The 21,357-nt window shown below is 46.4% G+C and overlaps 1 protein-coding gene across 3 annotated transcripts in view; it reads left to right on the plus strand.

Annotated features, from left to right (window-relative positions):
- ARHGEF4 (Rho guanine nucleotide exchange factor 4) overlaps positions 1-21,357 on the plus strand; it is a 119,488-nt gene that overhangs the window by 91,836 nt on the left and 6,295 nt on the right. For 2 of the 3 annotated variants that reach the window (XM_074152962.1, XM_074152963.1), the window contains 4 exons: positions 14,572-14,751; positions 17,818-18,012; positions 19,043-19,222; positions 19,831-20,063. In XM_074152962.1, the coding sequence (XP_074009063.1) occupies positions 14,572-14,751; positions 17,818-18,012; positions 19,043-19,222; positions 19,831-20,063 (788 nt within the window). The remainder of the gene's footprint in view (positions 1-14,571; positions 14,752-17,817; positions 18,013-19,042; positions 19,223-19,830; positions 20,064-21,357) is intronic. The other variant, XM_074152965.1, reaches the window with a different exon arrangement.

The following is a 21,357-nucleotide window of genomic DNA, read 5'->3' on the forward strand; positions in this document are numbered from 1 at the left end:
GAAATAGTGCGAAACACATCCGATATTAGATGAGAACTGTGGTTATTCACAATGCCTGCATGTACACGTGTAGCTCTGGAGAGTATCCCGTAGGTCGAGTCCATTCATAATCCGAATGTTTGGCTCAACACATAGAAGCCGTGTGGGGCAGTTGGTAAGCCAAGCACAAACATCTGCCAGCCAAGACTGATCCCAGATTCACAAAGGGACTCATGCTCTTGTTTTGCTCAGTGTCATGTCACTGAAATGCTCCTTGGGTGGCTTTTGTCACTGACCTGGAGACTGTAGCTCCCTGATATACTCTGCCTAGGAAGGTGCTTCAGGGAAGTTTTCCAGGAACTCATATTTGTTTGGAGTCCCAAAAATTGATTAGGTAGCTGGAGCTGGTCTTGTGGTGGTGAAGTAATTCACCCTCTGCTAGCTGCTGCTCGCTTGGTTTGGGGGCACCCTGTTCCCGCTGCTCACTAAAGGACCCTGCTGGGTTTGGAAGGGATCAGATACCAAACCTGGCGATGGCTCCCGGGGCAGGCACAGCCCTGCTTTGAGCAGGCGAGTGCTCCCCTACTGCTACAACCTCCTCCTTCCCATCTCTCTATGGCTTACTTCTACCACATCTACACCATACCTGGTATGGTGTCCTTATTTCCAAAAAGTTCCCTTTGCTCTGCCCAGCTACAGTGGCTGTGCCTATGGGAGCCAGAGCCATTTGCCTTTGTTCCTTTGACACCTCAAAGCTCATGCAGAAGCAGCCAGTGCATGCACCAGGAGGTGGAGGAGTGTCTTGCTAACAGCTGATCCAGCACCCCAAAATGCTCGCTGCTGATACTAGAGAGAAAATGTAAGTCTCAGGAATAACATGAGTTGGGGCGGTTAATGCCTCTGAGGTACAGAGTCGCCCCATTGCTTCCCGTAGGGTAGTTCTCCTCTCCGGGAGACATTGCAGTTGTTGACACTAAGGACCCAAGACTTCCCCAGCAGGAGAAGACCTGCCTGCTGCTAGAGAAATAGCAAAGAACTGTTTTCTTTAAGAGCTCTGGAGAGTCCCAGACAGTGAGGGACAACCTGGAAGAAAAGTACGTTATAGAAAAAGGTAATGTATCCCCTGATGAAATTGCCTCCGCCTTCCCTGTATGGGGCAATCTGCATTACCCCTGCATAGAGCACTTTGGCCAGATTATTGGTACCAGAATAGTTGCGAGCAAAAACAAGTAGAATTTTTCTTGCATTGAAAAATTCTGATAAGACAAATTGCAAGATTACAGTGTACTCATTGGAGATACGTGTTATAACACTGCCTGCCACAGGTGTTAACAGTGGTTGCTAAGAGCCTGGGAACACTTTTCCACTTAATATTTAATGTTAGGTGAATCTTAATTTTCTCTTTCCACTGCTTGTCTAGGTGTTTGATACCTGACTAATCCTGAAGTATCTGTGTCGAGTTTTGATGTGGGGAAGCCAGTGTTTTTTCTCCTTCCTCAGCTTCACCTACAGCCGTATCCATTCAGCTGGAAGCTGAGGTTGACATATAGGCGTTAATCAGTCTGATATTAGTTGTGACTCATTCAAGCCTGCCTCAGATCTTGGCTGAAAAGGCTATGATGGCCGATAAAGCCCAGGAAAAATAAAGCTGGTGAAGGATCCCTGAATCATGTGCAGGGGCTGTAGGTGGTGATAGGAGGACAGTGGGGAATGAGAGGCTTTTGGCATTTCAGTCAACAAAGCTGGCTTTTTTTCTTTGCTCTCAGTGTACTTATTTGACACGAGAGATGGGTGCTATGCAGGAAGGCTGTGATTGCCTTCCCTGCAGTCATCTGAATGTCAGGCTCTGCCCTGGCATTTGGGCTGTAGCCCCTGGGGGGGGGAAGCAGCACAGCCAGGAAAGGGGGAGCCAGGCAGTCGCTGCCCCTCTGCAAAGCTCTTGGGGTGCCTGGTGCCCGCTGTGCTCTCTGCTCCTGCTGCGGACCAGGTCATGTCAGCAGAGCCCTTTTGTGGCTGCTGGACTGCTCCTCTCCTTGGGGCGCAGAGTAGGAGTTGTGCCTCCACTCTTTCCCCGTGCTGCTGCTGCGGTGCCGGTGTGATCCAGCTGCGGGGCAGAACAGCGTGCAGGGATGGGGCAGGGGTACTGCTCCCCCGAGCCCTCCACAGGTAGTTTGTGTTGCTCCTGTGTGGGGCAAGTTCACCAGAACATTTAACAGACAAGAGCTTTGCCCTGTGATGGCTTTCTTTGAGCCTCTCAAGTGAAAAGAGCATCTATGAATGGGAGTGAGACCAAGGCATCGTTTCCAAAGGGAGATCTGGGCTTTAGATTGTATCTTTTCTTAATTTGTTCTCCCAAGCTAAACTCATTTCTGTGGTGATATGTGGTATCTGCTGTCTTTGTGATTTATTCTTGGAATCTAAGGCATGAGCTGGACAGATAAGAAACGCAGTAAGCATTTAGGATGATACCATCAACAATTACTTTTAATTAATGCTTCCAGTGTTTTGATTTAAAGAAAAAAAAAAAAGAACAACAAAAGAATTCCCATTATGCAGGTTAAAGAAAGATTTTAAGAGGGGGAGTGCTTGTTATTTATGCCGTGTCACTGGGCTTGTTAACTACAGAATGTGCTGGAAACTCTGGAATAAAATTATGTCTTATTTGACTCTTTGTATCTGTTCTTTGGCTGGCATTACCCCAGGCATGACCGTGGTTGTCACATATAGTGCACCCACTTTGGTCTGCGTTCGGCAGTGGTGGAAATGGGACTCGAAGCGGTAGCACGGACCTGCTGAAGGCCCACAATGGTGTTCTGCAAGTCTTCTGGGTTTGTAATTGATAGGAGCGATAGTCAGCTCAGCTATACTGGTAATGCTAAAAGAAAAATGTCTCCCCAAGTACCAAAAGGATGTCATTGAACCTTTCAGCAGAGGAGTCAGTCAGGCATGAAGGGCCACGGATAGGGAAATTTGGGAGTTTGCTCTCCCTTGCAGCTGATCTGGCCCCTCTGGAACAAGGGCCTGGTGCAGGGCTGTGGTCCCACACATCCCCCTTCTCCTTCCAGGGAGGGAGACCCTAGTGCAGTCCCTTCCAGCATGCTTTTCCTTCCAGACTGCGCCTCCAGAGAGCACCAGTTTCACATTGGGCGCCTGAATCTCTGCTGTCCCTTGGTGGCAGAGCAAGTAGAGCCTCCACCAGCTGGGGGAGCAGGGGCTGCCGTCACCCTCCTCTTTCCTTCCTGCAGCAGCTCCTACCCAGAGCAGGCTGCTGGGCAAAGCCAAGGTGACACAGGGCGTGGAGCAAACCACCGTAGCATCCACCACACTTAAAAATCTTGTGCTTGTTCGGTGTTGCATCCATTTAGGATATCAGTACAAGAATGGAATGAGTATGTTGTTTGAGGGTCTGTTTACAAAGGCCTGCAGTGACAGGACGAGGGGCAATGGTTTTAAGTTGGAGAAGGGGAGATTTAGATTGGATATTAGGAAAAAATTCTTTACCATGAGGGTGGTGGAACACTGGAACAGGTTGCCCAGGGAGGTGGTTGAGGCCGCTTCCGTTGAGATATTCAAGGTGAAGCTCGACGAGGCCCTGGGCAACCTGGTCTAGTTGGGGGTGTCCCTGCTGACTGCGGGGAGGTCGGACTAGATGACCTTTGGAGGTCCCTTCCGGCCTGGACCAATCTATGAATCTATGTTGTCTTCTGCTAAGCTGTGCTGGCTGGTAGTGACCACTGTGCTGGGGCAGTACGTGAATGTTATTTATAGGCCCAGTGTCTATAGCCTTTGTGGTAATGTGGCTCGGAACAGCATAGTAGAGCTGGGTTTGACTGCTTGTGGTTGTTTTGAATCATGATCTTGTCCAGTCTTGGCATGTTGATTGTCTGCAGAGTTGTGGCAAACTTTGTATGGAAATACAAACACTGTTTATAGGCATCACATGTGAATCTAAAGAGCTACAGCAGGATCTCTCAGCAGCAGCCTAACACAGCTTTCCTCACCTCACCAGATGAAATAGTTCCAGCAGGAGATTAGGAAAAGACGGGCGGCTAAGGAGTCATGACTCTAGTATTTTTAGTATCGCAATTCACACCTGTAGCACCCAGAAGTCAGGACTTGTTGTACTAAGCTCTGTATAATTATGTAGTGAGAAGATTTCCACTAGTCAGCGATAGAGGAGAGATAGGGGCTGCAGTATCCCATTGCTGCCTGATTTACCAGAGTGTGCCCTGCATTGAGCTGCTTTTGCAAAACTACTTTGTTGTACTGAAAATCCTGTGGCCATTATGGGAGGGTTGGACAGGGAGTTGAGGTGACTAAAATGAGAACCTATAGGGAGCAGGAGATATGTCGACCTTCTCCTATTTGGACTAAAGAAGCCACATTCCGCAGGAGGAACAGCAGGCGCTTCAGTCTCCCATAGTTAGAGGGCTTATTTGCAATGTGGTACTGGAAGCAGGAATGTGGTTCTGGTTGGAGGCTTTGGCTTTGTTTAGGCCATTAGGTCTCTTCATCCAGATGGTGTGGACTTGAGACAAATGAATAAAATGGATATATTCAAAAGCATAATAGTACAGGGTCTCAGAAGATCCCAGGAACCTGCTGCAGCTTGAATCAATCTTCTTTACTTAGCACAGGACACTTGCAATATGAAAAGGTTAGTGTTTTGGAGGGGTTTTCTGAGTGTACTTAGCTTGAAGCACCTTCTGTAGGGACTACAAAAGAAATGATTCATTTTTATATTTACAGATACTAACCAAAAACAAAGGCTAGGCAGCCTCCTTTGCCTGACAGTGAGACATTATCAAGAATTTTTGTTCTTTTCCTCCTCAGATATTCAGATTTTCCTCTGCCCCATTTTCAAAGAGAAGGACAGACAGCAATTCTTAGTTCAGTGAAGGAAGGATCTAAACCAGCGTGTGTGCATTGGGAGAGAACGGCTGGGGGTGGGGAGCAGAAATCATAAGTTTTGGGTCACCAAAACCCTGCAGGACTTTGTCTCTGAGGAGAAGGTGAAGAAAGGAAACAGGTACTAAACTGAGCATGGTTCTTTTGAGGCAGGGAGACCATTTTTGAGAGCCAGGTCATGGAAATTGCTAAACAATCTCTGTTAGCCCAGCGTATCTGCCAGCACCTAGCAGTGTTGTACAGCCTTTGGCACGGCACTGTTAATCCAGGGGAGATGTTTTCACAGGAGATAGGAGCAATAAAAACCATTTCAGCGTGTTCATTGCAATGTGTTCCATTAAAATGAAATCATGCACACACATGAAAAGGGAAGCCGTGCACTGTGTTTCTGGCTTACAGCCCACTGTGAGCCCAAAGAGATGCTGACCTTTTGATGATTCAGAGCCGTTTGCTAGCAACGCAGTTTGTATCTGCTTTAAAATGTTTTCTTTAACCTTATTTGTAAAGCAAATTTAGATTAATTTGCCTTCAAGCTAGAACTGATTCTGTAACTTGCTGTATCTTTTGGGGGAAGGGAATAGCAACAGTCATCAGCGGGTGGAGAACTCTGGGAACTGCACGGGTCCCTTTCCTTTTCTTCTGCAAAGAGCCAGGATGCAACATTTATCCTTAATAAATCCCTGTCGGATGAGCTGCAGCTGAACTGTTTTGGACACATTTCCCTGGGGGATCTGTACAGTATGTCCCTCATCTGTTCAAAGAAATAACGGTGAAAGAGGAAGCAAAAAGGGAGGTAGAAAGGAAAAATCTCAAAACTAAGTCATGGGAGAGGCAGTGGAATTGAGAGCTGTCCTGCTGTGAGGGAAATGTCCCAAGGGGATGTGCTGGTGGGAGTGCACAGAGGAAGGGTAATGCTGCAGGCAGCAGCAAGAGGAGAATGGGGCAAGTTTGTAGCATCAGTGGCATAAAAATGTGTTAAGGAAACATTAAGTACAATTTTTCTAAAGCAAATAGTTTCTATTTGGGTGCCTGAGACACAGTAGTGTAAAAAAGATGCAATAGCAATCGCTCTTAAACGTGAGAACAACCAAACAGAAACATCCTGGGCTATTTCCATTCCTGGGTTGTACAGTTAAAATCAGGGCATTAGAAAATGTAAAAATTGCATTAACCAGGTATGCTTCATATTCTGCAGTAAAGTTAGACTTCAAAACTGTTGGTGAGGTGAGGAGGGGAGTCAGTCAGTCTGACAGAGGTTTCATCTACAGCCAAGCTGGAACCAGAAACTAGAAACTTTGTAGATGTGTGAGCCCTAGGTCAAAGTCTTGTTCAAACCTGAGAGTTCAACCCCAGGCCTCACTCCTTTCCAGTCTTGGATACCAAAGAAAATAGAGGAGTGTGTGGCTGATTTCCAGGTGCCATTATGGCAGCAGCCCCGTGAACTCTGTCACCAGCCCCTGAGGAATTGTGTGCACCCACCTCCAGCTGCTGCAGGATGTGGGGTCCATGCTGAGCTGGGACAGAGGGGCTCAGCGCTCCCCAAAGCACCCTGGAATAGCTTTTGACAGGGGTCAAAAGAGTGGTTCTCTCAGACATCTGGGCTGTTCGGGGTAACATGGGGCTGGGGCGCTTGGATCCTACCTTAACCTGGAGTGATGGGTGCCACACAATTGGGAGAGGTATGAGGAGTGGGTTAGCCAAAAGTTAAGGATACTTAAACCACTTTTAAGCCTTGGAGTATTTCAAGGTTCTTAAGCCACTTTAAGGCTTTAGATGGGTTTAAAATGCTTAAAACACTTTAAGGCCTTAGATGAGTTTAAGCTGTTTAAGCTGATTTAGAGCTTTGGAATGACTTAAGTTCTCTGTCTTTGAGTGCATAAGGAGGTTTTGAGGTCCTTTGAGCTCTTAATTGTTAAGGCCTTTCTGAACATTTTGAGTGAGGATGCGGCTCATACCCACTCCTGGCACCTGTGCGCCGGGACTCTTTCTCCCTGTAAGTCTCCCAGGCAATGTCTGAACAGCCAAGTGTCCCTGGGTACATGTTAATTCTCCCCTATTTGGGGAAAAAAAAAAAAAAGCCAAGAGTTGGACATCCATGTGGTAGGGACAAATGTCTGCTCCAGGTGTGTGGCCTGACCTTCTTCCATGTGCCTGGTGAGTGTTGCAAGGGTAGGATAAAGTGTGTGAGATCTGTTATGTCAAAGCTATGTGGAAGTGCTGCACTTCCCTCTGCCGGAGTCCCAGCCAGAAGGATGACAGCCCTACCCCAGAGAACATCCTTGTAATTACTGCCTTAGCAATTGCTAATTTTCCACCTGAACGGGAGTGTTACTGTTACCTCAGGGAACATATCTGTCCCTGTCAAGTTAACATTTCCTGGGCTCACCATTTTCAAGAAGTATTTGTGGGTAATATGAATACTCAGCATTTCTTCTCTTTTGTGTTTTTTATTACCCTAATGTCCTAAGACCAGCTCTGTAGGGGCAGCCAGTAGCACCTTCATCTGTGACTTGGGGTAACTGCTCAGGAATGGATGCAAGTATGGCCTGGCTTTTTCCCTGCATGCCCTCCCAGGTGTGTTTAAGATCCTTGATGGGCTGTATCCAGGCACGATGTGTTTAAATGGCCTTGAAGGACATACATTTGCTTAAAATCTTTTTAAATCATCTATGTGTTTGGCTCTGTGGCACCCTGTGGCACAGCCTAATTATGCACCACAAGGGAAAAAAGTACTGCTTTTGTACTAAACTTCTTGCCTGGTGATTTTACTGGGCACCCATCAGCCTTGTGTTGCGAATAACCGGTTTGTAAGCCTGCATCTCGTGGCCACCCTCCATCCACCTTTCGCTATTGCAGCTCCAAGGTCTGTTTAGCTTGTGCTAGCCTAGAAACTCTTCCCAATTTAGATTTGTGCTGCCCTTTGTGCCTTGTCTAGTTCTCCTCTTCCCTCTCTCTTTCTGAGTCGTTCCTGACATTCAGACTTGGTGACCCTGATGGAGCGGCCGATGTTTGATTAAATCTGTCTGCAGAGACATTCCCGAGGAGCAGCTCATTTGGTCGGTCATTTGTGTTAGATACTGCTTGTGTTAAGTCTGTCAGCGTAGAATTTCATTTGCCATTTTGGCACCCTGTCAGTCAGCATTGTATCTGCTTGTTTAGAAAGAGTGAAAATATATTTCACTTATACCGGAAAATAAAAGTCTTAAAAGTTTAAATAAGTATCCTCTGGAAACTTGTATGAAAGGTTAAAATGGGAGCTATTTTACAGCTTTACTTACTGTAAGCACTACAGGCAACTGCAACATTTAACTCTAAAATGTGATACAAAGACAGCCTTTTGCAGATGACTAACAGGTTTGAGAAGGACTTTGCTCCTGTTTTTTCCCTATGCCAAAGCTTAATGGTGTTAGTGGCCAAAATTAGCAGACTCCCTCGATATGCAGGTCTTGGGAGAGTGATAGTAGGGGTACTGAGGGCACTGACAGGACCTAGATGAGTTGGTGTCCTCCTCAGTGATGGGTAACTATCCCCACTCTTTCGTAAGAACTTTCCTGGCCTTTTTCAACCACAAGTAAAATGGTCTAAGGCAGTTTCAGTTGGTTTGGTTTGCATTTATAATAATCAGCTCCCATACCTTAGGTGAGGAACTGGGAACTTCTTGCATCACTCTGGAGTTTGAAAGATCACATTTAACTGGACTCAGATGGACATGCTCTCTCAGGCTGTGCTCTTCACAGGCAGGTTGAACTAACACAGAGCACAGCTCTGCCGCCTCCGCTTTTTACAAGGGTTGCTTCCCTCCTCCTCGAGCACTCAATAAAGGGAGTTTTTAAAGCATCTCCTTGCCTGCTGCGGGGGGACCCTCCTCCTCTTCCCATCTGTTTAAACCACTTCTGAGGGAGAATCAGGACTCAGATGATATAAATAAAAGGGAATAATGTAATTAATGCCAGTCAGAATGGTTTTGTGGAAAATAGTTCTTACCAAATAAATGTGATGACAAATTTTGAATGTTTGGTAAATGGAGGCAGCTGTACTAGATGTCACATGAGGAGTTTGACTACAGGCACTGATTAAAAAAGCAGCACTACAGAATATCAGTGTAGCACACTTAACTGGATTAAGATCTTGGTTGACTGACATCTCAAATTTGTTAAGGAGAATTGCTGTCAAATTAAAATATTTTGAATGCCATTCTGCAGTGTTTGGTAAATGCCTGAAAGTCCTCCACTGTCCTTAATCAGTGCTCTAAAATCTGTGCTTAAAAAATATGCAGCTGACACAGAAGGGAAACAGGCAACGATTGCTGAGGGCATGGCCTGATGGGGGGTGGCGTGTGGGTCTGTGCCCCACTGCCCGTGTGGGGACACGAGTCTGGTGTAACGCTGTGGCAAGGAGGCCTTGTGTTACCCTGAAACGTGCAGACAGAGGAACGGGAAGAAGCAATGAAGTGTTCACTGTGGCTGAGGAGTTGTGTCAGTGGCTCTGGCACCCTGCAGCCAGGCAGCGAGTCCTGGCTAGCCCAGATTCCTCCCTGGCAGTGAAGGGAGAGAGGACCCCCCGGGGGCTTGGTTAATTCATCATGCTAAGATAGATGCCTAAGATGAATCCTTCCCTGGGGTGCCTGTCTCTCTCCACAAAGGGGAGATGCTCCATAAAGACAATCAAGATAACTCGTTTGGACTAACTGCCTGCTGTTCAGATGACGGGAGCTCTGATAGAAATTTCATCTCTGTTGTCCATCATTAAACAGTGAAGCAAAAAGTGGAGAGGGGAAGCAAGAACAAGCTGTCAGGACGATTTGAAAACTAGCGCGTGGGTTCAGTGCAGGGGAGAGGCTATCTGGCTTCTACCCACCGTCAGAAAAAATAAGTATTTGTGTGAATGAAGCTTTGGGGAAAGAGTGGAGTAGAATTTTTCTGTAACTCCTCTGCTGCACTTTGCCTGAGAGAAGGCAGAAGAGAAGCTCTGGAAGCGAAGTGAGGGGTGAAGGAACTGGAGCTGGGGGGGAGCTTTGCCTCTGGGGTCAGGGCTGCTGGGGGGGTTTGAATGTTTGATGTGCTGACCCAGTTCAGTTTCAGTCTGTAACGCACAAGTTCTGGGGGAGCCAAGCAGCGAACGCAGGCTTCACAGCAACCACTTCAGGTCACCAAGAAGGGCTTGGGTTCAGGTCCTCTTCATGGAAGGTGTCTGGTTTAGGGCCACAGAGCTGAAAAGTAAACTCTGTTTTATTGGAACCTTCTCCCTGAACTGCCCCTAGTGTCTTCTGATGTTGCTGGGTTCATTTTTTAGCTCTGTATCATCTAGTGTACTTCACATTATCAAGACAAAACTATTCAAATTTTATTCAAATAGAACTGAGTAGCTCAAAGATAAATATTTCCTAAAGGCATCTTGATCCCTCCTTCTGTAAGTTGTCGAGATCTTTTATCTCTGTTAATATTGCCGGGGGCTCCTGTCAGAACAAGACCAGGATGTACGAGGTAATTATGTCAAGGTGTTCAGCCTGAGACAAACAGGGACCGAGTAGCTGGAACAAGCCCGTAGACGTGGGCCTTGGCACACCACGTCTGTTTGCCCATGTGTAATGGACTTAATTTGGGACAGTCCTGGCTGTGTCTCCTCTTTGGCAGCCTGTGCACAGACATAGCTTGGAGGAGTAATGCAGCAATCCTCCCCCCCTCCATCGTTCTGTGATAGGGCTGAGCAAACCTGCACAAGCGGGACTTTGCCGGCACCGTCCCTTAGCGTCTGCCCTGTCCGAAGGGGAGCAGCGAGGCTGTAGCTGCGTGGGCAGAGGAGAAAGCACCTGCAGATGCACAGTGCAGCGTTAAGAGCTGCAGTCGAATTTCAGTTTCAAAGCATCAGTAGCACTGCCTTTGGGCTGCAAACATTGCTGCCTACAAACTTAAATGTTGTTACAAAGAAAGAAAAATAGCCAATTTTTGTTTGTTTTCACTGCAGCCAACTACAGTAGCTAAGGCAGCTGTGGGGTGGCTGGGTTTGCATTCTCCCTCTTCTGATGTTTCTCTTCTAGAGGCTGGTTTGGGGCTCTTCGAGAACATGTACTGAGTTGTCCTTGATCTTACAAAGCCAGCACATAAATGGTATTTCATATGGAAATTAATAGTTGTTTTTCAAACCTTGTTTTAATTGCAAAGATCAAAACCTGTGGTAAGATGAGCCTTTTCAGCCGAGGAGCTGCCGTGCTTGGAAATGGTGAGCATTCCCTTTAATACCTCCTTCTGTGGAAGACAAGCAGCTCACAATAGAGCCGGTTGGTTCTGCCTTGCTCTTAACACGGTTTGCAGAAAACCTTCTTATCTGCTGGTGTGTTTTAGCTTTCCTGGGACAGGGAGTGAGAGTCCTAACCCTTTTTTCCCCAGTAACAGTATGGTCTCGGAGAGGATGCTGGAGCAGCTCCGCCTGCTGCAGTGACACGTAGCACCGTGGCTGCTCCTGTGCCATGGAAATGTCACTCCTGGCTCAGAGTTACCCTTTAGTATTTGCTCTGGGAAAGGGACTGTTAGACTGGATGTGTTCGATATTTCTGGATCAGCCTAGGAATTGGACTGGATACCATTGAGAAAAATAGTACAAGGTACAGACTGGTACAGATTGAGGGCTAATAGAAAGATGAGCACTGAGCATGGTGATCATTACACACTTCCCAGCATTTGTGTTTGCTCCCCTGCCCACTTCCAGAAACACTAGCACGGACTGAAGCAGGGCAGGGACCAGGCAGAGACTGTCAGCCCGCAGTCAGGGAAGTGTTTAAATGCTGCTGTACTAAATTAACTGAGACAATCCAAACTGTATATAAAGTATTTTTTATGCTTTATTTCTTGCTTTATTCCATATTGATCATTCCTCCCTACAAACATGATGTTTTGTGTCAGTCAATCAAATCCTGACCTGTATTTCAGGTGTATTTTTAGTTACTCCTTTGCATGAGAACTGTCTTGTAGCAGTGGTTTGTCTGCTTGCCTGTGCCTGTTTGGCCAGGCTGGTGATCAGTCCGTTGGGACTTTCTCTATTTGGCAAATCATATTCACAGTATGGCTGTTGTTATAAGGAGAAAATTTAAGATATTAATGTTAGTGAATGGATTAAAATACCAGCTGAGGATTCACTAGTCAGCCCCATGGCTTTCAGTGGCCCTGAGAAGAACCATGTGGCTCCGTCCCCTTGTGAGCTGGTGTATCAACCCTAACGTGCTGTTAATGCTAGGTCAGGCTTGGTCTCTTGTCTTCTCATTAAGATACCGAGATCTGACAGCTTGGTAGTGTAAGGTATTAATGCCTTCAAACCATCAGTGCTCCACTTGTGTGATCATCAAAATGCTACAGAGGCAGTCCATTTAGTCTCTCTCTGGTCAGGGTCGTGGTGTGTGCTCCAGCTGCCACACCATACTCACAGCACTGATTCACAGTGGCGTAAGAAGCACACAGCAAAGGTATTTTATCTCAGAAAGGGCCATGTTCTTTATGTGCTGGTCACAATTTGTAGGTTGAAAAGCCCGCTGAATGCTGCTCTTCCCAAAGATGTATTAGCATATCCCTGTTTCCTGAGCAACAGCCAGCCCTTACCCACGAGGATACGTAACTCGGTGTGGTGTGGCAGCAGCTCCGGCGTGACCTGGAGCTAGGGCTTACCTAAGCGCAGGTGACTCCCCAGCACTCCGTGTGAGAGAGAGCAGCGTATTTCATCAGCTCCTCTCCATAGGGGTGGCCAGACGCTCAGCTCCAGCCACCCCATCACCCTGATACTGCTCTGCTCGCCGTGCAGAAGGGAGGAGCTGGGCTCAGCTTGTGGTCCACACCGTCACTCATCACTGAAGTCACTAAAGCAAGTGGATCGGCACAGGCGGATTGCTCAAAGCAGCAGCAGAGCTCTTTTCTGAGAGTAGCCAACACGCGCCGTCATCCACAGCCCTGCTGTTCTGTAACTGCAGCCTGAAAGCTGAGCTTGGAAAAATCCACTCTCTTCCCTACTCTAGTCATCACTACTTTATGTTAGAAAGCTCAAACTTCTAACTTTCTGGAAGCCTGACAAGACCTACAAGTGTTTCAAAAATATGAATAAAGGGTTTATTCATAATGCTGAGTATGCTTCAAGCTTGTCAAACTATATGCAATATGTCTGTTAAGTGAACTATGCGTAAAAAGCACCACACATAGCTCTATCAGCTGTGTGCATTAATTGTCAAGCCAAATACCCTTTCCCTCCACATTAGGACAAATACCTGCCATTTGACTGGACTTTGCTGCCTCTGCTGTGTGGTGCACTCCCCACTCTCCTGGTGTGTGGTTTGCTGAGGCTAATGATCCTACTTCTCTACTTGCCGTGTGATCAAAGCCTGTCCTTGCTCTAGGAGCTTAGACTAGTGAGACAACCGCTTAAGATTCTGGGATTATTTTCCCGTGGTGCCACTGGCCGGCTGTGTGACAGCAGCATGTCTCTTACGTTTCCTGCTGGCTGGGCCTCGTGAGCAGAGACCTGCTGCAGTGCAGACGCAGCCAGCCCTGTGGTGGCACAGCAGAGGGCAGCTGAGAAAAGCTGGGGGGTGAAGGGGGCACCAACACACTGGCTATGGAGATAAGTGGGAACCTCTCAACCTCTCCTTCCCAATCATCCTGTTATTTTTGTCAAAATGGAAACACTGCATTAAGCTGTTTCTGGTTCAGTGGAGGGGCTTTTGCTATCCAAAGGCAGACAGTATTTGAATTTTCTTTCAAATGCCTCGTTAACTCTCTCCGGATTTACTGTATGCACAATTATCCTGATGTTCTTTTACAACACGCATCTTTCGTCTTTGGGGAGGGGCAAAAATAGCACCCAGAGCAGTACCTAACTGACTGTGTGACCGAGCAACAGGACCCTGCCATGGTAAACCTGTGGGCGTCAGGCAGGCACTCCCTGTTGGAGCCCCCAGCAGGAGCAGCTTACCAAAATAAACTACCGCACCATAGCTAAGGTGTGATGGCTGAGAATGGCATCACGCACACAAAGACACAATCATCACTGTGTTCTGGAGCCCCCTCACAGCCTCTGGCCATGCGGGTTGGTTTTTTTTTTTTACTTTGGTTTTTTTTTTAATTGTTGGGGGTCCTTCTCCTAGAGTAGGCCCTCTATGGGACATGTAGTAAATAACCAATGTCCCTCAGCATAATTAAACTCTCCAGGAGACTTATTTTAAGCACCTTAAGTGCTAAGTTTAACCACCTTAAAGACTTAAGGCTCTACCCATCCTAGACTAGCTCTGAGGTCTCAGAATACTTTCTGCTCTGAAGTATGGCTCTAAATGTTGATGCTCAAGGTTTTATTTCAAGGCTTTCCAAAGCAGGGCTGCACCGGCAGCACAAGAGCATCCTCCACCGACAAGGTACCACTGAGCCTTGTTTCCTGGCTGAGGCAAAGTCACCAGTAAGAAATTCCAAAGCATCAAATTTACATTCTTTATGGTAGTAAACGTACTGTGTCTTAGCGATTCCGAGTAAGTGCTCAAGGTCAGTCGAAGCAACTGCCAGAGTAGGACCAGCTCCTTTTCACGTTGCTGACGGGGAGCAAACAGTTACCAGCGCTTGTTTGGCCCAGCAGCAGCGGTGCCAAAGCTGCAGCCACTTTGGCTGCCTGTCCTGCTTTTGTGGGGGGAGCTGACAGTTTGACTTGCTCTGTCCACAGCTCATCAGTGATGGCAGCGTGGTGTATGCAGAAGCCCTCTGGGACCATGTCACGATGGATGACCAAGAGCTGGGATTCAAGGCTGGTGATGTCATTGAAGTAATGGATGCTACCAACAAGGAGTGGTGGTGGGGGAGGATTCTGGACAGCGAAGGCTGGTTTCCAGCCAGCTTTGTACGGGTAAGAGCTTGATGTTTCTTTATGTCTCTCCATTAGAACCAAGTGTTTGCTCTTTTTCTCCAGGTTTAGTGTTTTGTAGTGACTCCTCAGCACTTTCACTGCTAGAGATAGTTGGTTCAACATGTCTTGTTACATGTGCTATGGTACATCGGGCCCTCCCGGCTGAGTTGCCACCAGCGTGGAGAAGTTCCTCTTACAGGAGTAAATCTGGGCAAGGGTGGTTCAGTTCCAGACTCTGGAGCTAAGCTGAGCTGCGCCAGCTGGGGAGCAGCCCTGCGAGGAGCCCTGGGCTCCTGCTTACCCATATTGGCTAGTTTGTGCCCGAGCATACAGCATCCCCTTCAGGAGTGAGCAACGAATACTCTCCTAGAGAGTAATCTCTAGGAAAAAGAGGGAGAGAGAATAGAGTAGAATCCCAGACGCAGCTGGCAGAAGTCTTCGCTGTAGTGTCCACTTCAGACAGTATGTTTAAGCATGGCACCAAATTTAGCTTTCTCCATCCGGTGCTGGCTCCACTGCAATGCCACATCCCAAAGCATGCAACCATCTGACTCATGCATGCACCTTCTCTTAGCCCTGGAGTCTTAGAAACATCCGGCTGCTGGGCTACCACACAGGCATGAAAAAATGGAGGAGAAAAACACCAAAAAAAGTCTTGGTGGTCATGTGGGATAACTGATGGGGGGAATATGAAACACTTGATACTTTTGCGCCAAGGCTCTCCCTTGGTGCCAGCCCGAAAAGCCCATACAGAAATAGCTATATAGAACAGCCCCAGCTGTGTACTGCAGAGGTTGGAGTAATTTCCAGCAGAGCATTCTGAAACACATCCAAATTCTCTGTGCAAGTTGGGGTAAAACAGGGGTCTGGGTACCTGCTGTGCACTCCTTTCCTGCTGTGAGGAGAAAGGCTTTTTTCCTTTCTTTGGGCTGTGACTTGGCAAGGACGCCTGACTGCTTTCACCGCTTCAGGGCAGGCTCCTCAGTACTGCAAAGGCAATTAGGGGCCTAAAGGCAGAGATTCTCAGCCCTTTAGCTCTTTATCCGGGTCACTTCAGATCACAAGTGACCCAACACCAGGTGAAGCATGAAAGGAGGTGATACGAGGTGATCGGGTGTCTTTAGCAAAAGTCCTTGGAGAAGTGGGGCAGACAGTGCTATAAAAGTTTTGAAACGCTTTGTTATAGATTGCAGGAGACAGTCTCAGCTGGGTAACTATTACAAACGGTGAGTGTTTTTGCAATAAGGTTACTAGGACCAAACGCTCAGCGCCGCTGGGGACAGAACTGCTTTTTTTGCAGTCAAAAGACAGGCCTTTTTTTTCTTTTATGTTACTGATTAAGTTTAATTGTTGTCCTGGCTGGCAAAAACCTGTGACAGTATTTCAGGGGAAAGCAGACTAGTGCTAGCCATTAGGGATGCAGAGCAAGAAGTTCTTCTAGCAGAGTAATTACAACACTTAAGCATCTGAGTGAAGATTTCCTGCCAATTATCACTGGGTCTCAAGCTTACAGCTTGGAAGGCCACTATGTCTGGGGACTTGGATAAATCTGCAGGTCTCTCAGTTACTCCACACAAGTTTTGGGTCAGGGTCTGAGTTTAAGACTAGGCAATGTCGTTCTGCTTCCAGTGAAGGAAAACCAGGATTGGACATCTTGAGGGTTTCACTAGCTGTAAACAGTGAGTAAATGTAATCTATGCATATGGTGACAGGGGATGGGTATGCACTATTTTTTATATGTAGATATATCTGTATTAAGTGGTAAGAAATCCTGTCTAGAAGAAACTACATTAAAAAAAAAAGTTTAATGCAGTTCTTTTGATTGTACTAAAAATGCCTATAGTTGCGCATGTTCCTCCTTCAGTGTTTTTCACTGCTTCTCTGTGCTGGGACTGATGATTTGAGTTCTGTACAGAACATTCCCATGGGCACTCTGAGAGCTACAATGCTACTACATAAAAGAAAGCTCCTAAGTGAAATGCCCCAATAATTGCCTGCTATTAACTAAGGTACTTTGCTGTTGTTGACAATATAGACTCTGTAGGACAGAGTGCCTACAGAACGCTGGGGTTTTTCTCTGCTCGTGCTGTGCTGCCATCTGATGGGCACTGTGCAGGAACCATGGGTTTCACACACAGCCCTGTAATGTAATGCCATTCCTTACCACATTATATGCCCGCTGGTGTCTGTATCTGCTTTTGTATTAATACTAAATTCTCTTCAAATAATCTTGGGGAAGCAGATACTGAGAGGCCATCTGTTATTTTTAATATGCGAACAACAATAAAGCTATATAAAAAAGGTAACTATTTACTGGTTTCCCCCTCCCTCCCTAAGCGCCCTCTCACAAGTACCTACACAGATTTCGCTCGGTAAACCATTCCCTGTCCTGATTTTGTATGTAGTCCCGTGACTTCTGTCCACCAGAGATGCCTGCTTAAAACCACCCCTGCCACACAGCAGGAGCTCCTGTCACGTGGCTTGAAAGTACCCTCCCAAAACTGATTATCTGGCCTTAGCTCTCCCAAGGGGAAAATGTGTTTGCAAGTAATATACACGTAGCAGCCCTTTTCACTCCTTATCCTAGCTCGGTCTTTGTCTGCCATTCAGTCAACTGTCCCAAACTTCTTGGAAGAGTTTATATTCATAGATTCATAGATTCATAGATTGGTCCAGGCCGGAAGGGACCTCCAAAGGTCATCTAGTCCGACCTCCCCGCAGTCAGCAGGGACACCCCCAACTAGACCAGGTTGCCCAGGGCCTCGTTGAGCTTCACCTTGAATATCTCAAATATTATATATATTTATATATATATAAAAATATATATTTTTGTATAAATAATATATTTGTATAAATATATATAAATATATATCTGTATATATATCTATATATACAAATATATATAAATTGTGTATATAAATAAATATATATAAATAAAATATTTGTATAAATATATATAAATATATATTTGTATATATATATCTATATATCTATATATACACAAATATATATAAATATACAACTATATATACAATACAAACGGTGAACATCTTGTCTCTGGCACAGCTGCGAGTAAACCAGGATGAACCCATGGAAGATTATCCCCTGAAGGTAGAGGGTGGCAAAGAGGACGACTCCAGCAGTGGCAGCCGCCGCTTCGGGATGGGGCAGACCACCAAAGACCAAATGAGGACCAACGTCATCAATGAGATCATAAGCACAGAGAGAGACTACATTAAGCATCTGAAGGACATTTGTGAGGTAACGGAATAAAGGGGGAAGTGAGTGTTAGAACTTGTCTGAAGGATAACAGAGGATGTCCCAGTCTTGCCCAGAGAGTGACACTAAGCAGGTTAGCTTTTCTTTTCTGAAAATGAGACTGTATTTCCACCAGAGCCTGCTCTGTTAAATGGTGTTGCATGCTCAGAAAACAGAAGACAATTCATTACAGTAATATCCCAAACGCCCCTGTATTTGAAGCGCCAACTTGGGCTCTGATTAAATGGAATTAATTGAATTTCCCAAGCCAGAGAAAAGTCAATGTCTAGCATTGCTGTCCTCTTTAATGTATTTTCTGAGGTAATATAATCAGCAACTCCAGCCTTCAGGCAAGTCATGCTCAGATCAAAACAACTGGGGGATGTTCAGCCAATTAGGTCTTTCACTTGCAAATATGCTGAATATTGCAACACCTCTTCTAAAAGAGACGCGCTGTCACATGCACTGGGGTAAATGGAGGTAATTGGTAAGAGTTTTGCAGGAACATAGCTCTTCACTGAAATGACACAAAAATGTAGTGCCTGCCAGGAGAAGCAGCTGGGGCAAAGCAGCACACAGTAACAGGCCTTTCCTCCTGCAGTGTCCCCCCACGTCCTTCGTGCACTTCTCCCGTGAGTCAACCAGGCATTTCCTAACTCCAGCATCCAAAACAGATCCACAACTGGATTTAATTGGCCTAAATCTATCAGTGGATGAGTGCTGGGGTCAGAACCCCCCGCAGCCTGCAGAGAGATAAAGGTGTCTCTAACAGGAAAGAAAGCACCTCCAGGACTCCTTCAAGTGTGGGTTACAGTATTGTTTAAGGCAATGATGTAACTGTGGTTTGGTTTCTATTTCTACCATGGTTTGGGTGGTATTAGAGGAAATAATAGCTAAAACACAGATGCACTTATGCAGGGAGAGGGTACGGGAACCTGGCGTACAACTGACTACAGTCCATGGGGTTTTCTGTTGATAACCAAAGGCCCCAGAGCAAATGCCCAGGAAGCTTTCCAATTTGGTTTCCTCCTAGGGTTACATTAAGCAGTGCCGCAAAAGAGCTGACATGTTTACAGAAGAGCAGCTGAAGACAATCTTTGGGAATATTGAGGACATCTACAGGTGCCAGAAGAAATTTGTTAAAGCACTAGAGAAGAAATTCAACAAAGACCACCCACATTTGAGTGAGGTTGGCTCATGCTTCTTGGAATATGTAAGTAAACTTGACTTCATGGGAAAGGGGTAGTTGAGCATGGATTAAGCCGGAGGATTTAGAAATTGATCTGACAGAACTGAAGCTCTGTTTAAAAAACCCCATCCAACCAAATTAAAATGCTACCACCACCCCCAGTCAGCCACCTCCCAATCAAAGATCCTCTGGCTCTTGTGCCTATGGAAACATTTTCAAAGTGCCTTAGCTTCTGAGCACGGCACTTCCTGCCAGACCATGCTACTTTAGGCAAAAACATAGAAGATTCCAAAATTTCAAGCTGGACCCGAGTTTGTAGCTGTGGTATTTTCAGGTCAGTGCAGGATCAGCAACTGCTGATCTGGTCATTGAAAACATTCAGCTGAGCACAAGCCAGAATCCATGGAAATGTCTCGGTCTCTCAGATAAGCTGCACGTGCTGTAACTTGTAATATACCTTGCCCATCCCCAGCTCTGGGGCTCCGGGCTTCAAAGTCTGGGGAGGATACAAATTACCAAAAGCCCCGTGTGATACAGGAGTAGGACCTACACAGGGAGCTCGCACACAGCGGTTTGAGCCGGGCCATCACCCTAAAGAACACGGACAGTAAATCCCTTCCTTTCCCTTGCAGCAAACGGAGTTTCAGATATACTCCGAGTACTGCAACAACCACCCCAACGCCTGCATGGAGCTCTCCCGCCTCACCAAAGTTAACAAGTACGTCTACTTCTTCGAAGCCTGCCGTCTGCTGCAGAAGATGATCGACATCTCTCTGGATGGGTTTCTGCTGACTCCCGTGCAGAAAATCTGCAAATATCCACTGCAGCTGGCTGAGCTGCTCAAATACACCAACCCCCAGCACAGGTAGGTCAGCCTGGGGGGCAGGGAAGGAACGAGACCCGTCTCATGGACGTGGACTAATGCAGAATCATGTATTGAGGGCAGCTTGCCAAGGGCATCCGACACCACGATTCTTCTGAGTTACCTTGTAGAGACCAGGGGACAAAAAAGTATTTTTCTATCAAATACATCATTTTCCATTACCATAGCACTGGGCTTTCCTGTCTTTTACACATCTGGAGCTGCAAGGTCCACTTTATAATGGTACTTTTCTATTTTATTTGGCCCACGTATCTGTGATACCAGCACATACACACTTCGGAGCTAAATGTTTCCGGTGGTGGTGTTGAAAACCTTGCCTCCAAAAGCACCGGTTGAATATACCCAAAAATGTCCATGTAACTCCACCACAGCATGTCAGGGCTGAGTGGTAGCCATGCATTTTGCCCAGTGCTTCCCCCGTGGGAAGCTGTGGCCTACAGCCGTCAAGCCATGCACCTCTTCAGCACTAGCTCTAAAGCCCCCAAATCCCTTGCTCCGTTTCAGGGTGAAGGCCCTGCCCTTGGCTCAAATAACTATGTAAATTAATCAAGCACCTGAAATAATTAGGTACGGAAATAAAACATGAAAAAATCTGTATTAAAGGAAAGTGTTGATATTGGTCCATTTTGGCTTATTTTTACCTTCCTAATTACAGCATTGGTATTTCTCAGAATGGTTTTAAGCATGTCTTATTAAACCTGTAAGCATGTTGTTCTGAATCTGATGTCTTAACAGAAAGCTCCTCAATGCAGTACACAGATGTTTTGGACATTGTATTAGAGACAGGTTGTGCAGAACAGCTCCTCCCCAGCTACTCTACACTCAGCAGAAGTAGCTGGTGGCAGCAGATGGTATCAGGGGGAGGGCAGATCAGCTTCTGTCCTACCCTTCCAGATAAACCATCGGCTCCTATTTGAAATGATGCCAGTTACTGCTACAGTAAGTTGCTGCCTTACCTGTGCGTGACAGAATCAGTCCCTCTATGAAACCAGTGACATTACGAATATATTGCATTTTGTTGTGGAAAAAAACCCGAGGCTTGGAAAGCCCTGGAGATTCTTCCAGCAACTTGTTTTTACAGCTCTGTGGCTGAATTCGATTGCTTGCCCCCTTGCCTTCCCCAAACTGGGCCTGGATTTGCTACAAGACTATCTTTGCCTCAAAACCAGCATGCAGCTGATCTGAAAAGCTGTCCACACAAATATCTACCTCCGACTTCCAGCATAAAACAGCTGGGATAGAACTGCAAGTGGAACTCATGCTTTCTGCTCCCCAG

The sequence above is a fragment of the Numenius arquata genome, chromosome 9, assembly GCF_964106895.1.
Source record: "Numenius arquata chromosome 9, bNumArq3.hap1.1, whole genome shotgun sequence".
Classification (NCBI taxonomy): Eukaryota; Metazoa; Chordata; class Aves; order Charadriiformes; family Scolopacidae; genus Numenius; species Numenius arquata.